The sequence below is a fragment of the Canis lupus genome, chromosome 1 (genome assembly GCF_048164855.1).
Source record: "Canis lupus baileyi chromosome 1, mCanLup2.hap1, whole genome shotgun sequence".
Classification (NCBI taxonomy): domain Eukaryota; kingdom Metazoa; phylum Chordata; class Mammalia; order Carnivora; family Canidae; genus Canis; species Canis lupus.
Window position 1 is genome coordinate 82,361,422 of NC_132838.1, and position 23,578 is coordinate 82,384,999.

General features: G+C 34.1%; 1 protein-coding gene across 6 annotated transcripts in view; it reads right to left on the reverse strand.

The window, feature by feature from the left end:
- VPS13A (vacuolar protein sorting 13 homolog A) overlaps nt 1-23,578 on the reverse strand; it is a 235,170-nt gene that overhangs the window by 184,621 nt on the left and 26,971 nt on the right. For 5 of the 6 annotated variants that reach the window (XM_072837699.1, XM_072837698.1, XM_072837702.1 and 2 more), the window contains exons 6-17: nt 18,545-18,654; nt 17,804-17,863; nt 15,687-15,746; nt 15,411-15,491; nt 11,742-11,799; nt 7,349-7,476; nt 7,045-7,151; nt 5,611-5,782; nt 3,740-3,802; nt 2,920-3,049; nt 2,005-2,099; nt 1,557-1,699 (exon numbers count right to left, since the gene is read on the reverse strand). In XM_072837699.1, coding sequence (XP_072693800.1) covers nt 1,557-1,699; nt 2,005-2,099; nt 2,920-3,049; nt 3,740-3,802; nt 5,611-5,782; nt 7,045-7,151; nt 7,349-7,476; nt 11,742-11,799; nt 15,411-15,491; nt 15,687-15,746; nt 17,804-17,863; nt 18,545-18,654 — 1,207 coding nt within the window. Of the gene's footprint in view, nt 1-1,556; nt 1,700-2,004; nt 2,100-2,919; nt 3,050-3,739; nt 3,803-5,610; nt 5,783-7,044; nt 7,152-7,348; nt 7,477-11,741; nt 11,800-15,410; nt 15,492-15,686; nt 15,747-17,803; nt 17,864-18,544; nt 18,655-23,578 lie in introns of those variants that run through there. The other variant, XM_072837703.1, reaches the window with a different exon arrangement.

Sequence of the window (23,578 nt, forward strand, 5' to 3'; positions counted from 1 at the left end):
GAGATATAAGGTCTTGCAACAAATGTTGCTGGAACAAATGAATAATCTCATGCAGAAGAATGAAACTGGACCCCAAACTCACACCATATATAAATGTTAACTCAAAATGGGTCATAAATCTAATTTAAGAGATAAAAATGTAAAATTCTCACAAGAATATACAGAAATTTATCCTTGTGTCCTTGAGTTAGACAAAGACTTCTTGAGTCTTCATTGCAACAAAATAAAAAATAAACTGGACTTCATCAAAACCAAAAACATCTGGCAAAGAATACCATCAAAAAAATGAAAAGAAAAAAAATGAGACAAAATAATTATAAATTTCTTATGAGATAAAAGATTTTCATCAATAATATACAGAGGACTCTTAATAAAGAACTGTTAGAACCAAATAATGAAAAGACAATTCAAGTTAAAAATGGGCAAAATAAGTTAATATACATTTCTCTAAAAAATATACAGAAACAACCAATAAGCACAAGATGCTTAATATTGTTAGGTATCAGGGAAATGCAAATCGAAAGAGTAGTGAGATACCAATTCACACCCCTTAGGATAGCTGTAATCAAAAGGACAGGTAAGTGTTGGCAAGGATATAGATTAATAAGAAATCTTATACACTGACTGTGGGAATATAAAATGGTGCAGCTGCTTTGGAAAACAGTCTGACAATTCCTCAGAAAATTAAATACAGAATTACCATGTGAGGAAACAGTTCTGTTCCTAAGTATGTACCCAAGAAAATTTAAGACTTATTGTCCATACAAAATATGGTCTGTAAAATTCCATAACAACATTATTTGTAATAGCTGAAAAGTACAAACAAACCAAATACCATCATCTGATGAATGGGCAAACAAAATGTGGTATATCCACACAATGGAATGCGATAGAAAAAAATACTAATTCTTGCTATGCTATAAATGAACCTGGAAAATATCATGCTACATGAAAGAAGCCGAATGGAAAAGGCCATATATTTTATGATACCTATTCATATGAAATGCCCTCAACAGACAAATTCTTAGAAATAGAAAGTAAATTACTTGTCATCATACAATGGAAAGAGGGGAGTATGGGGAGTGAGACTGCTAACAGGTATAGGATTTCTTTTTTTTAGGGTGTAAAACAGTACTAGAATTAAGATAATGGTAACTTGCACGTAAATTATGCATGTGTATGACATCAAGAGTGTGATAAACAAGTTCTACACTTTAAGATTAATTGCATTGTATATTAATTATATCTCAATAAAATTATTTTTAAAAACAAAAGTAGAATATATTCCCAGATAAAACCAAATTGTTGATACGGTTTCTTTTTGTAGAGTGTGATGGCTGACATTTTTGTTTTATTCTTCAGTGTCCTTCTACATTTCCTTACAATAGAGTTTTCTATTGAACCTTTATTACTTTAATAATTCTAAAATATAAGTTCCTAAAAATATATAAAGATACATTAAACCATAGTACCCTTACAAAATACCGTAAGACTTATAATCTAACTTCCAACCTCACACTGAAATATTTTCCTTCAAGGAAAAGAAAAACACTTACTTAATGGCTTGTGCTCCTGGTCTTTGCACAATCAAAGTGCTAAATTCTTCTACTACAATATCCAACAGCTCAGGTGTCTCTTGTTTTTCTCTTAGAACAATAGACATGCTTTTCAAGTGAACAAAAAGCTTCATGGCTTCAAACTAGAATATATTGAGAGGAATAAAATGAAAAGAAATATACATATAAAGACAACAAAAACTCTTATTCATAAAGCTTATTCCTTCCAATAACCAAAAAATATTTTAAAAACAACCCTTTATATGTTAAAGAATCACCACATTGACACTACAAAGCACGGGCAATTTTTATTCTTACCTTGGAAACTAAAATATAACATGTACAGACCAGGCAAGGACAATACAATAAATAACATATTTCTGAAAGGATTAAAAGTAGGCATATCTAACTATTAAACTCTCAGGTATAAGGCAAGAAAACATCTTACTGTTTTTGGCAAGGTGGGATCAACTGCTGTTTCACTATAGCCAATTGCTTCATAGAGTAAAGTTTTTTCTTCAGGTGTCAACATCTCTTCAAGAACTATAATCATAAAAAAAGTGTTTTTGCACTCTTAACTGGTAAGATAAAACTAACCCACAATTAAGCTGCCTTATCAAATTGGCAAATTTAATTCTGTTTTTATACTTTTAAGAAATTAAAAATTTAATTAAAAAAAAGAAAAAGGAAATCATAAGCACTGAGTGTTAGGATGGGATTGGCAATTTTAGAAAGATTAGTCTCCAAAAATATAAATTGCTAAATATATAAATTTAGCAATACAAATTTCTAAATATTTGGATTAAGCAAGTTCACAAAATGATTAACTTAATGGTATTGTGCTAAGTAACATACTTAGCATACAACGCAAGAAGCATTAATATCATAATTTCCCATTTTACAGGTGATAAACTTGAGGTTTTGAGAATTTCAATAATTTGCCTGGGCTACATTGCTAGTAAGTAATAGATCTAGGATATAATCTTAAGCCCCTAAGTCTTCAAAGCTATGATCTTAAACATTTGGTAAGGAAATAAAAACCTTTCTAAGAAACAATTTCAACAAAAATTTACAATGCCTTATACCCTTGGGAATTTTTATTACTATACAACACAAATTCATTAAATCTGGAACGTAATGTTCTTTTGTAAACATTAAGATAAAAAACTCAATTTTCGTTTGGTGTATACATTTCCAATGTTTTAATGTAATTTCATTGATTAAAAGGATAAATCACATATGATATAAATATATGCTTATCTTAGAAAATTTTCTACAAAATTTTATTTTTACATCTGATGATGAGCTGCATTAAATTAACCTGATGATTAACTGCATTACTAATAAAATGAAATGGACATACTTCCAGGTTTAACATCTGGTTGTTCTTTACTTCTTGGTTCTGACCAAGTCCACAGCCAACTAAACCATCCTTTATTTTCCTCTGAATCTTTTGCACCTTCTTTGAAAATCCTATATCCAGCTTTCTTTGCCTAAAATACATAAATTTTCAAATAAATGATAAATTATCCTTTATTTAGCAATCTCAAGAAAGAGAAAAACTACTTTTCCAAAATTTATTCCAGTGAAAAAACGTAAATGATATACAAACTGAAAACAAAACACAGTAACTACAACATTAGCCCAACATAAGAATTTAGGATTTCCACGGGACACCTGGGTATCTGCCTTTGGCCCAGGGCGTGATCCCGGGATCCAGAATAGAGTCCCAAATTGGGCTCCTTGCGGGGAGCCTGCTTATCCCTCTACCTGTGTCTCTGTCTCTCTCTTTCTCTGTCTCTCATGAATAAATAAAATCTTAAAAAAAAAATTTAGGATTTACAGGTAGTTAACCCTACTGTCTTACAAGTAATGGTAATCTCACCAACCCTCCTAAAATTGGATTTTCACCTTCATATGAATTGTTTGATAATTATCTAGCAAGAATTATTATTTAGTCAAAGTATTTAACATAAAATTTTTCACCACAGGATCTGTCTAGTTTAAATGGATGGGGCAAAACACTGAATCAATTTTCTTATACCACAAAGAAGTAAACTTGAAGAAGTAAACTTTTAGGAAACAGTATATTACAGCACAACATTAATAATATCACTGTTATCTGTCAAATCTACATGGAATCTAGATTTATTTTTACCAATTGAAAGATAATCTAGAATTACCTCAACTTCTGCCTGTTGTCTTGATATAGTTATATTAAATACATCCAAGGTCTTTTCCAACTCCTTAAAATATAAACAAAAATGTGTTTGAGTAACTTCATATAGTCTACACAAAGATTATAAAAATTATCAAACTTCAATATACAAGCTAACAAACTGACACAATAAGATATAATAGGATGCAGAAAATAGATCATCCATCACCATAGTATTTCTGTTTCATTCTGAGAAGCTGTGCTTGTATATTATGTCAGCTTGAAAATTAGTAATGATAGAGTAACTTTCTTAAAGAAATCATACATGTCATGCACATGAGTATCACAGTAAGATTTACAGACACATACTAAAAGATATCATATAGGCACTGTTTAAAATGATTTTTATTTGGGTTTTAACTACAACTAAGGGTAAACACATTAGTGTCACTTTCAGGTAAAAACACAATTCTAAACCCTTCATATTATATGCACAGTTGGTGTGTCATCTTTAGTATATTCCAAGTAGATCCAGATACACTTAAACTTGTTTTGAAATTCTACACTTTCCAAAGCTTTTATGGCTACTGAAATAAACTAAATTAAACTAAATCTGGGCAGCCTGGGTGGCTCAGTGGTTTAGCACCACCTTCAGCCCAGAGTGTGATCCTGGAAACCCAGGATTGAGTCCCATGTCGGGCTCCCTGCATGGAGCCTGCTTCTCCCTCTGCCTGTGTCCAGCGCTCTGTGTGTGTGTGTGTGTGTGTGTCTCGTGAATAGATAGATAAAATCTTTAAAAAAAATAAAATAAAATAAAATAAATCTTTCATCATATCAATACATTATTTCCATGACCTCTTTTAAGAGTTTCATGCTAAAATCTTTTCTCCCCTGGAGAAGTAACCGTAATCTATTATTATCTAGAAAACAACCCTTCATTCAGGGTTCTACTATCCAGTAGAACTTGGAAGATTAAGGTTAAGATTAAAAAAAAAAAAAAAAAAGTAAGGAAATCTGTAACCACCCAAAAACACTCTAAACCCAAACATCCATAATAGTCTGGGTCTGCAAAAAGTCTCTTACCTCAAAAATAAAAATAAAACTCAACCTTGAGGGGGCTCCAAATCAGAAATTGGCCTAGATTCAGAATGGTTATATTAATTTCCAGAGGCTACCTCCCCTCAGTCTCCCTAAACTAAATATCATCCACTCATAAAGCAATCCTTTCTAGAATATACTATAATGCTATGAGAAAAGACTAGTATTTAGGGAAACCTCAACAGATAATGAAATGTAAAGTTGCTGGTAAAGACTAGAAATGCCAGAAGAATAAAAAGAAAAGGGACTCCCTGGGCAGAAAATTCAGGAAAGTTCATACAAGAGATGGGACTTAAGTAGAGCTTGAGAAGGAGTAAAACTGGGATAAACAGAGATGAGGAAAGGCAGATGGGACTTGGCTATAATTCCAAGCATAGTATGTATAAAAGAACAGGAAATTTATTTAACTACTGCCATTAGATGGTAACAGGAGAAATGAAGTGGTGACAGGTAACATAAAGCTTTGAAACTGACACACAGAAGACTGGAACCAATGTAGCAAATGCTTTATAGGCCTCTGGGTTAAAAAAGTCATAATGTGAAGCTTCAAGTTACTATTTGCATGAACCCAAATCTCTTCAGATTTTGAGAATAATCTCCAATTTCAACAGCTCCCAGGAGAATATCACCAGAGTTTATATCACCCAACTGAAGTGAAGAATAGGACTACAAAACAGTCTAAGTAAAAGAGAATGGTCAGTAAAAAATAAAAATAAATAGGAAGTGTTAGTCACTAAAGACTGAGAAGTCATGAAGTACAAAATTTTTTTGTACTCATCAATTTTAAAAAATGCTAACCTCCAAAGCGATGAGAATTTCACCAGCTGGCTTCTTAGTTGTTATCTTTTTTTTATACAGGTCTTTATACTTCTTCATCTTTTGCCTGTGTTCTCTAATATGCTTCCATGACCACATCCGTAACCGGGGGCAGACATTTACTTCAAGAATACCATGTATAGCATAAGACCACCTAGTTAGAAAACAGAAACAAAACCCTGCACTTAACACCCTCCAACCAACAGTACTAAAAATAAAGTTGCTTCTGCTCCAAAACGACATTCATAACTATAGTACAGAGACTATGAAAATGGTGTACTATCTGAGCACTTGATTTTTCCCAGCCCAGTTTGTATTAAGATTACGTTATTAATCTTTTCTCTTTCCTGAGTGAAAACAAGCAAAACCACTGAATTTTGTTAGAAAAAAGACATAATTCTACAGAAGGACTATTAAAGTATTACTTGGCAAACAGCACTTTAGTCACCTGAACAGTAATTAAAAAGTCAACTAAAAGAGTAACTGCAACTTCTAGAAAACAGCAAGAGCTTAATAAACAGAATGAGAAGGCTTTTGAATTTTAGAAAGGGGCTGTATTTTATAGACTCATATAATCTGATGTTCAAGTTTAATCATATAGGTTTAAAGTATATAATATGAAAGTTTGAATTTTTTTTAAAAGACACTGCTTAAAAAAAAAGACACTGCTTGACACAAACTATAGTTTTTAATAATCCCAGAAAATTCACTTTTATGCCGTATTTTAGAAATCTAAAAAAAACTGGATCAAGCAATTCTACTCCTGGGTGTTTATCTGAAGAAGAAAATGAAAACACTAGCACAGAAAGATGTATGTTCCCCATTATTCACTGTAGCATTATTAACAATAGTCAAGATACAAAAAAACCCAACATGACCATCAAGGAATGAATGGATAAAGAAAATGTTCCATACACACACACACACACACACACACACACACACACACAGAGTTGGATAGTGGAACATTATTTAGTCAGGAAAAGGAATGAAATCTTGCCATTTGTGACAACATGGATGGACCCTGAGGACATTATATAAAATGAAATTAGAGAAAGATAAACTCTATACAATCTTACTTACATATGTTATCTTAAAAGACAAAAACCAAAAAACTGAGCTTATAGATACAGAGAACAGACTAGTGGTTGACAAAGGTAAAGCAAGGGCAGTGAGTGAAATGGGTGAAGGGACTGAAAAGGTTCATTCAAACTTACAGTTATAAAATAAGTCACGAGGATACAATGTAAAGCGTGGTCCTAATAGTTAAGCTGTGCATATTTGAAAGTTGCTAAGAGATCTTAAAAATTCTAAAGAAAAAAGTTAACATATACAAATATCAAATCATTAAGTTATAAACCTGAAACTCATATGTCAAATTAGACCTCAATTTTTTTAAAATGTAAGTCATTTTACCATTCTCTGGCATGATAGTGAAGAGGTACATCAGGTTTGAATTTCCTGTATGGCAGATTTTGCGTCATCATATCAACTGATTCAAGAAGCTCCATAACACTGAAATACTAAAGAAGGAAAAAATTAAGCCTCTTTATTACATGTTTAAGATTTTTTTGTTCAACTGTTAAAAAAGTTAAATTCTTGACTTTTTAAAGGATGTTTTCATGTAACACTGAGGAACTTTGAAATACATTTAAAATCTTAGTTCTGCTTTTATCAAATTATAGCTCACAATTTAAAATTTCATCTAAAAAAAAATCACCTGTGGTTTATTGAACTCAACTGCTATATCATGTAACTCAACATCCAGATTTATCTTAGGGGCAGAAAAGTCAAAATCTGATCGCCGATTCATCTGAAGTTTGGCATTAGCAGATATGGGGCGAAACACTGAAAGATAACATAGATATCAAAAAAATAAACTGAGTTATATTTCAAGAGTCCCAAAGTACTAAAGAGATGAAATGGAAAATACTGACTTTCATTTCTTATACTGTCTACTTTCCCAGACTGTCACACTGCTGTAATTTAGTCAGATGAACTGTCATTTAATAAATGGAGAAGATTCTTTATCTTTTTCCTACCTATAATTCATATTTTAAGTAAATGAAGACTATGTGAACTCCCCCTCAAAATACCAACGTAACCCTTAAAAGCAAGAACACTATAAAAGGCAAAAATAGTATAGTAATATAATCTTAACAAAAATATACAGTTTAAAAGATTTATATTAAAAATGCTAAGGGAGAAAAGATTTTATTTGACCACTGACTTCCATTACAGAATTATAATTTCTGAATTTCTGATTAGTTTTTTTTTCTGATCAGTTTTTATGTATCCATCTGCTCTGCTTTAACTTGTAAAAGGAGAGGTGAGAAGATGAATCAGAGTTAGCCCAGGATAACTTCTTGGTTCAACCCATAATCTAAAATGGATTAAATTCAACCCTTTATATTTAGTGCCAAAAAGAATAAGAATATTCTTGCAGAGCAAGACTAGAAATAGCAGAATCTATATAGAGATCAACTATTAAATTTTAAGTTAATCTATATAAAACCATAGTATGTTCCTCTTGTTTTAATCATTCCTGAGGCACAGCACTTAATTTTTTTACACAGTGAGCAAATATATTCTGAACCTGTGTAGGACAAGAAGATATTCAACAAACAGAGACTGGTTAAATTCATCATGGTACATCTATACAATAGTATGAGTACCATACAGTGAAAAAGGAGAAAAACTTACATATACATAAATGGAAGGAAAGAGTAAAGAAAGGGAAGTTTAGGGGCACCTGGGTGGCAGTTAAGTGTCCAACTCTTGGTTTCAGCTAAGGTCATGATCTTGGGTGTTGAGATTGAGCCCAATGTCAGGTTCTATGGTCGGCATGGAGTTTACTCCAGTTTCTCCCTCCCTCTGCCTTTTCCCCCTTCACCTTCTCTCTCTGTCTTTCTCTAAAATAATTTTTCTTAAGTTTTAAAAATGTACAAAACAATACCACCACTATTTGAAAAATAAAAGTATTCCTCTCCCCTGGCTTTCTTATGTTACGTACAAGACTGCACAACCCCCTATATCCTCCCTGGTTGCAATCTCCATCCATCCCTAGATTACAACCTCTCCTATCTCTCTCTGATTTTAGCTCCTGGCAACTCTAATTTCCAAGTGATTTCAACATACAAATTGATCTTTCCAAAACCATAGCCTCTCAGAGCCTTGTACTCTTCTAGATCTTATCATATCTATATGCTAGACCTCTCCATAAACCCAGTCTCCAGAACCTAACTCTCCTACCACCACCACCTCTCTAGTACTTCAATACTAAACCTTCAGATCCTGTGGGACCCACATTCATTGATCCTGTAGCTTTTCTCTGTCCTTCACCTCTGCTTCCTATTCTCAGTTCCCTCTCTTCACTATTAAAATTCTATGACCAGTAATTTAATCATTCCCCTGAATTCACTCTTCACTCCTCTGTCTTCTCACTTTGTCAGTACTTACCAGGCGAAACCCTAATTCTGGATAAAAACCCCCTCCATTTACTCTACATACCTGTAACCTACCTGAGAAGTTGAACTTGGTTGGGGAAAAAAAAACAAAAACACAATCACATGGATTGGTCTCACTTTAATATCATAAATCCCAAAGGTCCTCAATGTTGCTGAGCAATCATAAAATATTTAGTTCAGGATAGGCCAAATGCATAACATACTGTGTTTTTGTACAACCGGTAAACCAGGAATGATTCTTATACCTTTACAGGGTTGTTTAAAAGAAGCAAAGGAAAATATGTGACAGAGACTTCAAACTGAAAAATATTTACTACGTAGCCCTTTATAAAAAAATTAAAAATTGCTCAACCCCTATTCTAGGCCAGTGACTCTCAAAATCTGTAATTAATCAAAATCATCAAACTCACCAGGAAAGCTTATTAAAACATAGATTTTCAAGGCTCACTCTCAGAGAATCTGATTCAGATATGTCTGGAATAGACCTAGGATTTCTATTTCTAGTAAGTTTCCAGTAGTCTGAACGACACTTCGAAAACACTACTCTAGTCAATTCACTCTCTTGTTTATCTACATGACTATTTCATAGCCTCTCCTCCCTCCAAAATCCCCAGTACCTCAGATATTAAAAAATAAAAGCTCATAAGAGAAATTCCATAAACTCCTACCCAGTAGAAGTCCTAATACCCAGTAGTAGGACTTCTCTCTTATACCTAAAATCTGTCTCATAAATGAACTAATCATGTTCATTTCCTCTGTGCAGCAAAGCACTCCACTTGCACATGAGATTCTATCTCCTCCTACCCATATGTCATAAAGAAATCATCCTTTCTCTCTCTTCCTTCATTTTTCATGTTCTATAGATCCTTTCCATCTTATAAATAAGCTGTTGTCTCTCTCCCATTAAATAAAAAACAAACAAAAAGAAGCCTTCTCTCCCTAGCAGGTATATACCAGTTATCAGTTTATTGTCTGTGAATTGCAAATTCACCCTAGGTTACCTCCTCTAAAAACTGAATTTGGGCCCTTTAAATATTCTTTTCTTTACCAGGTAGCATAGTGTTAGACATTGGAGAGATACTGCAGGAGTTATGCTTCCTGGTTCTGATGTGCTCATTTCAGACTCCTGAAAGTGCCAGGGCTTTTCCACAGCTCAGATCCTACAAAGTGACTCATACGAAAGGCAGCTCCTCCACTGCCCAGCTCCTACAGCACAACAGGTTTCTTCAGCACCAGCTTGCTGAGTGCATGGCAGCTAGGCAGCAGTTTTGCAGGGAAGTGCCTCCTCTGAGACAATGCTCCATGAGAAATGCTAGTTTCTGAGGGCAAATGTCCAAGAAGTTTAGAGGCACAGCACCACAAAGACTTTCCCAGCAGTCAGTGAGCCCTAGTCATGTCCTTTTTCCAATAAGGTCTAGATCTCAGTGCTGAGGCAGGCAGACTCTGTTCTTTGGGCACTCCATCTCTGTCCTTGGGTAGGGGTAGTTCTTCCTATTATTCCTATACTCTTTAGAGTTCTACTTTTTATTAGCCAATCTCTTGTTACTCCAATCCTGTGACAGTATTTCTATTAAAATTCCTCTGTGCAAACTACTGTGTAGTTTCTCACTCATCAGGCTGTCATTAATGCAGCAGGAAACGACAGTAGGGCAAAGGAGAAATAAGTCAAACCTAGAGTGATAGGAGAACCAATAAGACACGGTAGGCAATCTCATCTGTTCTCAATGTTTCCCTTCAGGAAAAAAATCTAGAAAATAAAATACCCATTTCCTGGCTTTGAATTGGTTTCAAGAGTGAAACAATGATTTCAAGATATGACAACAAGAGTCACATCAAGGGCGCCCAGGTGGCTCAGTTGGTTGAGCACCCAACTCTTGGTTTGGGCGCAGGTCACAATCGTGGGTGGTGAGCTCAAGCCTGCTTTTTTTTTTGGCTCCAGATTCTCTCCCACCCTCTGTGCCTCCCCCAGCTCATGTACATGATGAGCTCTCTCGCTCTCTGTCAAATCTTTAAAAACAAACAAACAAACAAAAAAAACACTTCAGGAAATTAACAAAGTATAATCATAAAGGCAGAAGAATATAGCAAAGAATCACTGGTTGATAACATCAAACAACTAAATCCAATAAATAAACTATCCACCCATCAATCAGAATTTATCGAGTGCCTATACAGAGTAAAAGAAAACAGTACTTCTTTCAACTCAAAATTTTAGTTGCTCATTTCTGATTATAAAAGTACTACACGTTCATTTCTGAAAACTTGGAACCAGAAAAAAATGTGAAGAAAAATTTTAAATATACATTTTTAAAATAACAAGATAACACTACGGACTATAGCAGCTAGCCTTATTAAATTGTATTTGCCATGTAAAACATCTTTAAAAGATTATAACTAAATAAAACTTAGAGATTTACCACATTTATTACATTCTCTCTTATAAGGCATTTTTCTTTCCTATAGTTTCAAAAAATAGCAAAAAGGTCCCCAACAATGAATGGCATAGAACTGGGTTTTTGTGTATATTATATACTTTTAATTATACGACAAAACTAACATGAAACATCACAGTGACATTATCAATGTTCATTTAAAATTTATACCAATTATTTTAATTGCACTTCTTATTTTATAAAATGTACTTACCAAAATCATAACCTTCTGGAACAGTATTGTCAGTGACAATACCATTCTTCAAGCTGTCCTATTAAAAGACAAACTGTTTTTATTTACATTCATGCCAATATATCCTTATTAGACAAAATCCTACATACAAAATCCTTACATACCAAAACAGAGTTTTAAAGCGATTTAAAAAATAAACAACTGAAACTTAGGAGGACTTAGCTATGAAAAATATTAAAGTGGTAAGACAATATCCCATTAAATTAGTACTATTTAAGAATGATCTGAAACTATTTAGATATGTAGTATGTTTTTACATATTTGTATACAAGCACATTTTATATATGTACATATCTGTATACATATTTGTACAAGCACATATATAAAATGTGCTTGTATACAAAACTCAATATCCACTTACGATAAAGAATCTCAAGAAAGTGGTATAAATATACCTTAACCTCATAAAGACCATATATGAAAATCCCACAGCTAACATGCTCAACATTAAAAACTGAAAGCTCTGGGATGCCTGGGTGGCTCAGTGGTTGAGCATCTGCCTTTGGCTCAGGACGTGATCTCGGATTCCCGGGACCGAGTCCCACATTGGGCTCCCTGCACGGAGCCTGCTTCTCCTCCCTCTGCCTGAGTCTCTGCCTCTCTTTCTGTGTCTCTCATGAAAAGGTAAATAAAATCTTAAAACAAACAAACAAAAAAACCTGAAAGCTCTTCCTCTAAGATCAGGAGCAAGACAAAGATGCCCACCCTTACCACTTTTATTCAGCATAGTATTACAAGACCTAGCCAGAGCAATTAAGAATAAAAGACATCCAAACTGGAAAAGAAGTAAAACTGTTACTATTTGTACAGGACATAACACTCTATAGAAAACTCTATAAAGACTCCACCAAAAACTGTCAGAACTAATAAATGAATTCAATAAAATTGCAGTATACAAAATTAACATACAAAAATCTACTAAATTTCTGTACACTGATGCAGTAACAGAAAAAGAAATCAAGAAAACAATCCAACTTACAATTACATCAAAAAAAAAATAAAATACCTAGGAATAAATTTAACCAAGGAAGTCAATCAAGGAAAGATAAATACCATCCGATTAGACTCATGTATAATTGAACAAAAGTGGTGAAAAGAAAATGGGGAGGCAAGCCATAAAAGATTCTTAAACACAGAGAGCAGAGGGTTGTTAGAGGGAAGGTGGGCAGGAGATGGGCTAAATAGGTGATGAGGAATAAGGAGGGCACTTGTCCTAATGAGTACTGGGTGTTGTAAGCAATAAGTCATTAAATTCACTTCTGAAACCAGTATTACACTATATCTTAACTAACTAGAAATTAAATAAAAACTTTTAAAAAAGAAAATTAACTGAAACTATTATAAAGACATTTGTTACTCACATTTTGTAGCTTTAGGTAATTAAAACAATAAAACTAAAAGTATTTTAAATAAAAAAAAAAAAAATTCAACCAAGGAGGTGAAAGCTTTGTATACCAAAAACCGTAAGATACTGAAAAGAAATTGAAGATGCAAAAAATTGGGAACACATTCCACGATCTATATTGCAAGAAATAATCCTGTTAAAAAGTCCATACTACCCAAAGAAATCTACAAATTCAATGCAATCTCAATCAAATTTCCTATGGCGTTATTCACAAAAACAGAACAAATGATCCTAATGTATATATGGAACCACAAAAGATCCTGAATAACCAAAGTATCTTGATATATGGTCAATTAATTTACAACAAGCCAAAAATATACAATGGGGGAAAAAATATACAAGCCAAAAAATCTTCAATATGTGGTATTTGGAAAACTGTACAGCCACATGCACAAGAATGAAACTGGACCACTACCTTAAACCATACACAACAATTAATTCCAAGTAGATTAAAAGACTTGACTGTAAGCCCTGGAACCATAAAATTCCTAAAAGAAAACATAGGCAGAAGTCTCCTTCAAATTGGTCTCGATGATATAATTTGGATCTGACACCAAAAGTCAAGTCAACACCAACAACAACAAAAAAGTCAAGTCAACAAAAAAGTAAACAAGTAGAACATCAAACTAAAGTTTCTGCACAGCAAAGGAAACCAACATAATACAAAGGCAAACTACTATATAGAAAATATTTGCAAATAATTTTCTGATAAGGGGTCAATATCCAAAATACACAGACAACCCAATATCAGAAAAACAATCCAATTTAAAAATGGGAGAGGATGGTACGCCTGGGTGGCTCAGCGGTTGGGCGCCTGCCTTTGGCTCAGGTCATGATCCCCAGATCAGGGATTGAGTCCCACATCGGGCTCCCTGCGAGGAGCCTGCTTCTCCCTCTGCCTGTGTCTCTGCCTCTCCTCTCAATCTGGGTCTCTCATGAATAAATAAATAAATCTTTAAAAAAAAAAATGAGAGAGGAACTCTCTATCTATTTTTCAAACAGATATCCAACAGGTACATGAAAAGGTACTCAACACCACTAATCATCAGGGGAATTGGAAACCAAAAGCATGAGATATCACCTAACACCTGTCATAATGGTTATTATAAAAAAAAAAAAAAAAACCCTCAAGAAATAACAAGAAATACCAAGGATGTGGAGAAAAGGAAATTCTTATGCACTGTTGATAGAAATGTAAACTGATACAATCTTCATGGAAAACAGTATGGAGAGTCCTCAAAAAATTAAAAGGACTACAATACAATCCATTCTGAATATTTATTCAAAGAAAAGCAGGAACTAGAAAAGATACATGCACCTCCATGTTCACTGCAGCATTAATTGTAATAGCCAAGATATGGGAACAACCTAAATGTCCATTGATTAAGGAACATGTAAATAAAATATACTGTATATAGAAATAATATATATATTTATATATATAATATATATTTATATACTGGAATATTATATGTAATATATAATATATATTGAAATATATTTATATGTATTTATAAAAATATATATTTATATGTTGGAATATTATCCAGCCGTTAAAAAGAAGGAAATCTTACCACTTGCAATAAGGATAAGCCTTGATGGCATTATGCTAAGTGAAATAAGTCAAACAGACAAGTATTACACATATGTGGAATACTTAAAAAAAAAAAAAAGGCCAAACTCATACAGAGAACAGACTGGCGGTTGTCAGAGGTCAAGTAGGAGATATGCAAAATGTGTAAAGGGAAGTCAAAAGATTAAGAACTTCTAGTTATCCAGTAAGTCAGTCATGGGGTATATATAATATACGGCATGGCAACTATAGTTAACTATACTACACTGCATATTTTAGCATTGCTAAGAGAGTAAATCTTAAAAGTACTCACCAAAAGAAAAAAAATTCTGTAATTAACTATGTACGATAATGGATATTAAACTTCTCGTGATTTCACATTACATACAAATACTGAACCATTATGGTGCACACATAAAACTTATCCTAATGCTGCATGTCAATTATACAAAAAAAAAGATGTTTGTATGTTTATACATGTTTGTGTATAGGCACACATATACATTCACCTATTTCTGTAAATGCTAATGGATTTTGCCTAGGAAAAAAGACCACAGGCTATAGTATGTTAATAAACAATAATGAATAAAACCTTATGCAAAATATGCTACCAACAAAGGTATACATGCACATATCAAAAAGATTTACTTACCAGTGATTCGTCATAATCATTAAGGTAAAACAGCCGAGACTTCACATTCCAATAGGCAAAAAGGTTATCCAATCGGACTAACTGAAAATAAATCACGTTTATTACATCTCATTTCCTTTAAAGGATCTTTAATATATGCTATTTTCAGAAGTCTCAAACAACTGAGTACTGTAATAGAGTTAAGCAAATAAACACAATTCACATAAATCTTTATATTACCATTTGCCTTTCTAAAAATTTCTTTCATTAAGTCTGTGGGTTGACAAAATATTTTACCTTACGAACTAGTTTCTCAGTTTCATCATGTAAACATGGAACCCAGTTTTGATCAGTTGTCTGAAAAGAAAAATTAAAAAGTAAAAGTCAATTACATGTGAAATGGCAGACTGATAAACCATACCAACCGTGCCCTTAACCAATTTCCCATAAAAATGTCCCTGAAAACATTCAGTGGAAGAATATTAACCACAAGAAAGCCTCTGCTTTCAAGGAGCTCACTGTTGACTGAAAAAAACATAAAAAAACAATCACAAACAGTTAAGTGCCATCCTAGAGGTTAAATACACAGTTCTCAGAATAAGGTAGGAGCCTCAAACTCAGAGGTGTAATGGAGAAAGTGATGTCTAATATATGACATATGAAAAGAAATTTTTTATTTTAAAGTCAGTAGGGAATGTCTCCGAGTAGGAAAATATGCAAACATGCAAAATATTCAGGGAACTGAAGAAGCCCAGTATGGCCAGAGAACATAAAGCAAACAAAGGAAAGAGGTAAAACCAGATGTTACCTGGGGTCAGATTACAAAAGGACTATAAACTATTTTAAAACAAAATTATTGGCTTTATTCCAATAGCAATGAGAAGCCACTGAGGTGAATAAAGTGTTTAGATGCTTATTCTACAAAGATGGTTTTCATTTTTTGGTAGAGAACTGAAGAGATGACAACAGTGGTTTTCAAACTTGAGCATGCATCAAAATCACCCAGAGGGTTTTCTAAAACCTAGATTGGTGGGGCCCCCAACTTGAGTTTCTAATTGAATAGGTCTGGGCTAGGGGACCAGTTTCCAAGGTCTCTCAAAGGTAATGGTCAACACCACTGCAGTCACAGTTACCCACTACACCTCCACATTTTCACAGCCAATGGCTAATTCCCCATTCACACTTCTCAAACTTATAGCAGCATTTGACAGTTTACCCCACCCAACATCATTCAGTTACTTATCATTTGGCTTTTCTTATTTATTTTGCTTGTAGTGGATCCATGTTTTAAAAAGAAATTATACACAAAAACCCAATGGATATAACAAATAAAAAGCAGGTAATGAAATACTACATAGCAATTAAACTGAATTATGTGTAGCAACACAAGTAAATGTCAAAAAAACTGTGATGAGAAAATGAAAATTTATATAAAAATCATGGAACATAGTATTTAGGATGTTTATCTTTGAGAGAAGGGTGAGAGTAGAAAACAAAACAGATGTAAACTTTATTCCTTAAGAGTTTATTTATTCTTTAAAGGTATTTAAAATTTAAACCACATGACAAATTCCACAACTGTCCGTTCTGGATGCAACCCAATGTTCCATAATCTTCTATTTGCTCCTCTACTTTAAAAATTCCTCAATTTGAGGGACGTCTGGGTGGCTCAGCGATTGAGCATCTGCCCTCGGCTCAGGGTGTAATCCCGGGGTCTGGGATCGAGTTCCGCTTGGGCTCCCTGTGAGGAGCCTGCCTTCTCCCTCTGCCTCTGTCTCTGCTTCTCTGTGTGTCTCTCATGAATAAATAATTTTTTAAAAATCCTCAATTTGAAAAACTAGAGAAGAAAGTTCACCACAATATTGAAAATGGTGGTAAGGAAAGAAGCAATTTGTTTCTTTATGCTTTTCATGACTTATCAAAAGGTTCTGAGATAAACATTCATTACTTTTATTTTCTACTTATTTAAGAAATGTATTTTTTAAGAAAAAATATCCAATATTATAATTTGCAAATAATAGGCCCTCATTATTTTTTAAAGATTTTATTTATTCATGAGAGAAAGAGAGAGAGGCAGAGACACAGGTAGAGGGAGAAGCAGGCTCCATGCAGGGAGCCTGACGTGGGACCCAATTCCAGGACTCTGGGATCACACCCTGAGCCAAAGGCAGACGCTCAACCACTGAGCCACCCAGGTGTCCCATGGCCCTCATTATTTTAAACTAAATCTGAATATGAATCATTTTTGAAATGCTGAACTACCTACCGCCAATTCCAATCCAGCCTATGCACTTTCTATACTAATTCCATTCAGACAACTATTTTTGATGCTGGCATACATGAAAAATAATTAAGAATTTGATGAACTATACTGCACAATTAAATATGGTTAAATTTCTTTGAAAACAAAGTACCTGCATGCTGAGATTTTGAAGGGAAATACCAAATGACAGTGGGTTGTCTCGATTTGTGATCTAAAGAGGAAAGAGGAAATTTTACTCAGATTTTTAGTTAAACAAAATCCACTTTATAGAAAAAAGTTCATTTTCTGGGACATACTCTTATTTCAAACATTCAAAAACATTTCAAACATTCAAAAACCAACTTTCTACACCTTTTATTCCTATAGTTTTTCCTAATATTAATTAAAATACCAAATATGAATGGATTGGTGTAAATAAATCTCCATGTTTTTTAGTTTATTAAAAAAAAAGCTTATTAAAAAAGATGACTGACCTCACAGTAGTACTAGAAGTCAATAACTATGTAATTCTGAGAGAATACAGTATCTACTAGACATAAACAATCCAAGTCTAGCTCTATTGATTCCTAGACCAGTGTAGTTTCCGGGAGGTAAATATATTTTAAAAATACTTAACTGCTAAATTCATAATGCCAACTATCAAAGGTAACTGTAACATAGAAAGGCATTTGCCTTCATTATCTGATTTCTGAACATTTTAGGAAAGTATTATCAAGGCAATAAATACTGCAAATGAAATCTATTATTCAGAAAAGAAAGATCGGGTCATTTTCAGCTCTGTATCCTTCCACTTCTCAGTATCCCATAGGTTGACCATTATAGAGCAGGTATCAACAAACAGTAAAATATTTACATAAATATAAAAACAAGTTTCATCTATTAAAACACTTACATCATCTTCATACCGAATATGGATGTTGGAAATTTTCACTTGAAGATTTTTTATTATCTGAGTAATTAATTTTTCTGTAAAAGTGTCCTGTTTCTCCACTTGATGTTTTTCTACAACAGCAAATATTCTTTTTTTAACTTGAATGAAAAATACACTGTATAAATATTCCCATATCAAGTTAACATAAACATGACCACGTTAAAGAAAAAAATCTATTTGTACACAGAACACTAAGAGCCTGCTTTCCCCCAAAGTCTTCCCTACCAAAGACTTTCAAAGGCAACCACATACATACAGTTTTCAGAATCTATTTTTTAAATGAAACGGAAGCCAACTGTGTAGAACTTAATGCCACTGAATCTTATAACTTCTGCTAACTATACCTGAGTATATAAAGATTTGGAAAACAATGAAGATTATTAGATAAGAATTATAATGGGCTTAAATTAGAAAAGCCAGTAATAGCAGAAAGTAGGAATGTTCCTTAAAATTAGTGATACTATCACAAGTTGTATGTGGCTCAATGTATACAACAGTTGAATATGCTTCTCCTCCTGATGAATCCAAAACGAAATTATAAGAGCCTTTCCTTTTCTCTTTCAAGTAGGAATGAAGGAAGTTCATCCTTGTTTCATTTTTCTAAAAAAGGTTTTAACCATTTCCAGCTTCAAAACTTTCCATGGGCATAGAAAAATAAAGGATTAAGGTTCCTAATCTCTTTTTTAATATGTCTTTGAGGGGTGCTTGGGTCAGTCAGTTGAGTGTCCAACTCTTAATTGTGGCTTAGGTCAAACATCCAGGTCCAGGGAGCAAGGCCTGGTCAGGTTCTGTGCTCATAGTAGAGTTTACTTGAGAATTTTTGCTCCTCTCCCTCTTCCCTTTCCGCTGCTTACTCGCTCTCTCCCTTTTCCCCCCACTCTCTAAAATAAATAAATCTTTGGAAAAAAAAATATGACTTTGATAAACACAAGTTACGATCTCTTAACCCTATTTGAAAATGCCAATGAGGAGGCAGCCCAGGTGGCTCCGTGGTTTAGCGCCACCTTCAGCCCAGGGTGTGATCCTGGAGACCAGAGATCCCACGTTGGGCTCCCGGCATGGAGCCTACTTCTGCCTGTGTTCTGCCGAAGGAAGGAAGGAAGGAAGGAAGGGAGGGAGGGAGGGAGGGAGGGAGCCAGCCAATGAGGGCATCAGGGTGGTTCAGTGGTTGACCATCTGCCTTTGGCTCAGGTCGTGATCCCAAGGTCCTGGGATCGAGTCCTGCATCAGGTCCCCACAGGGAGCCTGCTTCTCCCTCTGCCTAAGTCTCTGCCTCTCTCTGTCTCTTTCATGAATAAATAAATAGGATCTTTTTTTTTTAAGATTTTATTTATTTATTCATGAGAGAGAGAGAGAGAGAGAGAGAGAGAGAGAGAGGAGACACAGGCAGAGGGAGAAGCAGGCTCCATGCAGGGAGCCTGATGTGGGACTTGATCCTGGGTCTCCAGGATCAGGCCCTGGGCTGAAGGCGGCGCTAAACCACTGAGCCACCCGGACTACTCTAAATAGGATCTTTAAATTAAAAAAAAAAGAAATGAAAATGCCAATGAAAACTATCTCATTTCCTATTTCTAGTCGTGTTCCACCTGTACATACATGTCTTTTCCTCTAATTCAATGGCCCAGGAGGACAAGCTGATGAAGACCTATTTACATTCAAATCCAACTGTCAGTGAACAACAGGTTAGCAAATACACTCAAATATAAAAGGACTTTAGAATTAATAAGAAAACAAAATAGAAGCTCTTTGAAAGACTAGGCATTTTAACCTTTGAATACCACCATATCCTAAAAAAAAATCCTTTGCTTTATGAATCCATTCATTCAATTTAAGATCTTCCTTTCCTCATCTAGTAGTTCCCTAATTCCTTATCCTGCTCATATTCCATAATCTATTATTTCACCAACCTTTTAAACTCTTATTCTTTTCCTCATTTTCCTGTGTCAATAAAGCTCCAACCCTGGATAAACCTATTTTCTATATAAACATGTTTATACCTTGCCAGTTGAGAATAGGAGTAGGAAAAAAAAAAAATCACACCAGAACAGACTATAATGACTTTACCCCCAACATCACTCTTACAACATTTTTCCACCCCACTTGTTCACACACTCCAGATAGCTATGTCAAAATTCTTTTCTGATTCTCCTCAAAGATCTAACAACCCTTTCACTGCTCTCTTTACTCTGAGGGGACCCTCACCTCCAACTTTGGAAGAATGGAAGTTCCTTTTCAGTAATCATTCCTTGAGGATCACAACATGCATGACATAAATAAAATGATTACTTCTTTATCTTCAGTTTACCTGATACTTTATTAGGATACGATGCCTTATTAGGATCTGATACATTCTCTGCTTTCCAAAACACTCTTTTCCCATGAAATCATAATCTCCAAACTTCTAATTATCTGATCACTCTCTTGATCATCTGTGTTCCTCTACTATACAATCATTAAATGCTGGATATCCTTAAGGCTCAGTCCCAGGATTGCTTCTCTTCTCCTACTATACTGCTGCCTCAGGGAACCTCACGCACACCTTACAGCTTGAACTATCATCCAAAGAGCTGGTAACCCACAATTGTATTTTAAAGTAGTAAGTGAGATATATTCACAAAGAAATTGATACATTCAATAAAATATAAATAGGACAATATAGCCAGAAGAAAGAATAGAAGAGAAAGAGGTGAGGCCAGTAATTAGGCTGAAGAGGTAGACAGGATTTTAATCCTATAAACTTTTCTGTATCATGCTGAACAGTTTAAACTTCCACCTGAAAACAATAAGCTATCACTAATGAATTTTAAGCATTGTTAAACATTTCCATTTTAGATCTATGTAAAAACAGGAGAGACTTCTGATTAAACATGGTGGATTATTATCTATTTCCCTACTTTTCAGTAAAACCCCACTAATGCAACAGTAAAGGAAAAAAATGTATAATCCCTAAGGCCAAATATACAAGTAACAAAACAGATAAGAGATACCTTCAAAAGTTTAGAAGCTGAAATGTAGATAGTCTTAACCTACTTAGCAGAGATGAAGCAATTTGATCCTAAATGTCTATAAATGGAGATGCCAATGATAAAGATGACTCAAAACCCAGAACCCTGGCAAAATTCAGAAACTGAATCCTCAGAAAACATAAATGGTAGGAAAAGGATGATAATACAAGGATTGGTTAAGTCTGTGTAATTAGTAGTTAGACTTCCAGTACCTTTCCATTCTAGTGAGAAGCAAGAATTTACTGTGAAGAAAATAAATGCAAAAAAGATCTAAAACTTTCAAGTAGGTCTATATGGAGTAGGCTTAGGGGCTAAGCCAGAAGACAACATTTTTGCTTTAATTATGGGTGCTATATTACTTATTAACTTTCAAAGCTATATATATTATTTTGATAAGATGAAAATAATTTTCAAAAAGCAAAAGCCTGGGGAACCGGGGTGGCTCAGTGGTTGAGCATCTGCCTTTGGCTCTGGTCGTGATCCCAGGTTCCTGGGACTGAGTACCACATCAGGCTCCCTGGGGGAGCCTGCTTCTCCCTCTGCCTACATCTCTACCTCTTTCTCTGTATCTCTCATGAATGAATAAATAAAAATGTGTAAGAACAAACAAACAAACAAAAAACAACCAGACGGAAGATAAGGTAACAGAAGACTTAGCCAATAAACGAACCAGATTTAACACACGTATAATATACATAACGATTCCACAAGAGCAGCATCTTCATTCTTCTTAGATACACTTAAGACAGTTTCCATGATAGTCCACATATTAGGACACAAATTAGGTCTCAACAGATTTAAAAATATAGATACCAAGCAAAGTATCATCTCGGACCACATCAGAATAAAGTCAGAAATAAAACACAGAAATTAAATTGGAAAATTCACATGTTTGTGGAAATTAAAACAAACTTAAAATCACCGATGGATCACAGAATAAATCATAAGGGAAATTAAACAACAGAGATATGAAAACAAAAATGTAGCATACCAAAACTTATGGGACACAATAAAAAAGTATTAAAAAGGAAATTTATAGCTATAAAAAACAAAAAGTTCTTAAAATAACTTACCTTACAACTTAAACAACTAGGGGAAAAAAGGACAAACTAAATCAAAAGCTAGAAGAGAAAATTAAGATTTAAGTAGAGGTAACCTAAATATAAAACCAATAGAAAACAAATGAGACCTGAAATTGGGTTTGTTTTGTTCTAAATATTTTATTTATTTATTCATGAGAGACACATACAGAGAGGCAGAGACATAGGCAGAGGGAGAAAGCAGGTTCCCCGCGGCAAGCCTGATGGCAGGACTTGATCCCAGTACCCAGCGATCACAACCTGAGCCAAAGGCAGATGCTCAACCACTGAGCCACTCACAGGTGCCTTGAAGTTGGTTTTTTGAAAAGGTCAACAAAACTGAAAAATATCTAAGTGGACTAAGTGGACCAAGAAAAAAAGAAAAAAGACTCCAAATACCAAAATAACATGTAAGAGTGGGAATATTACTACAAATGCTACAGACCTAAGAAGGATTATAAATACTATGAATAACTGCATGCTAACAAACTGGATTAACTAGATGAAAGGAACTCCTAGAACCACAAAACTACCAAGACAAAATTACAAAGAAATTAAAAATTTGAATATACATATAACTGGTAAGGAAACTGAATCAGTGACCTAAACTCTCATGACAAATAAAAGCCCTGGAACTGATGGCTTAACTGATGAATTCTACCAAACACTTAAATAAAAACATCAATCTTTTCAAACTCCTCAAAAAAAATTAAAGATTCCAAACTCAATGTATGAGGTCAGCATTGATCTGATATCAAAGCTTCACAAAGACACTACAAGAAAACTACAGATTTACCTGATAAGTATTGATGCAAATACTAAAATACCAACAAATAAAATTCAACAGCACGTTAAGAAGATTATGTGCCATGACTCACAATTTATTGCTAGACTGGAAGGATGAGTAGATA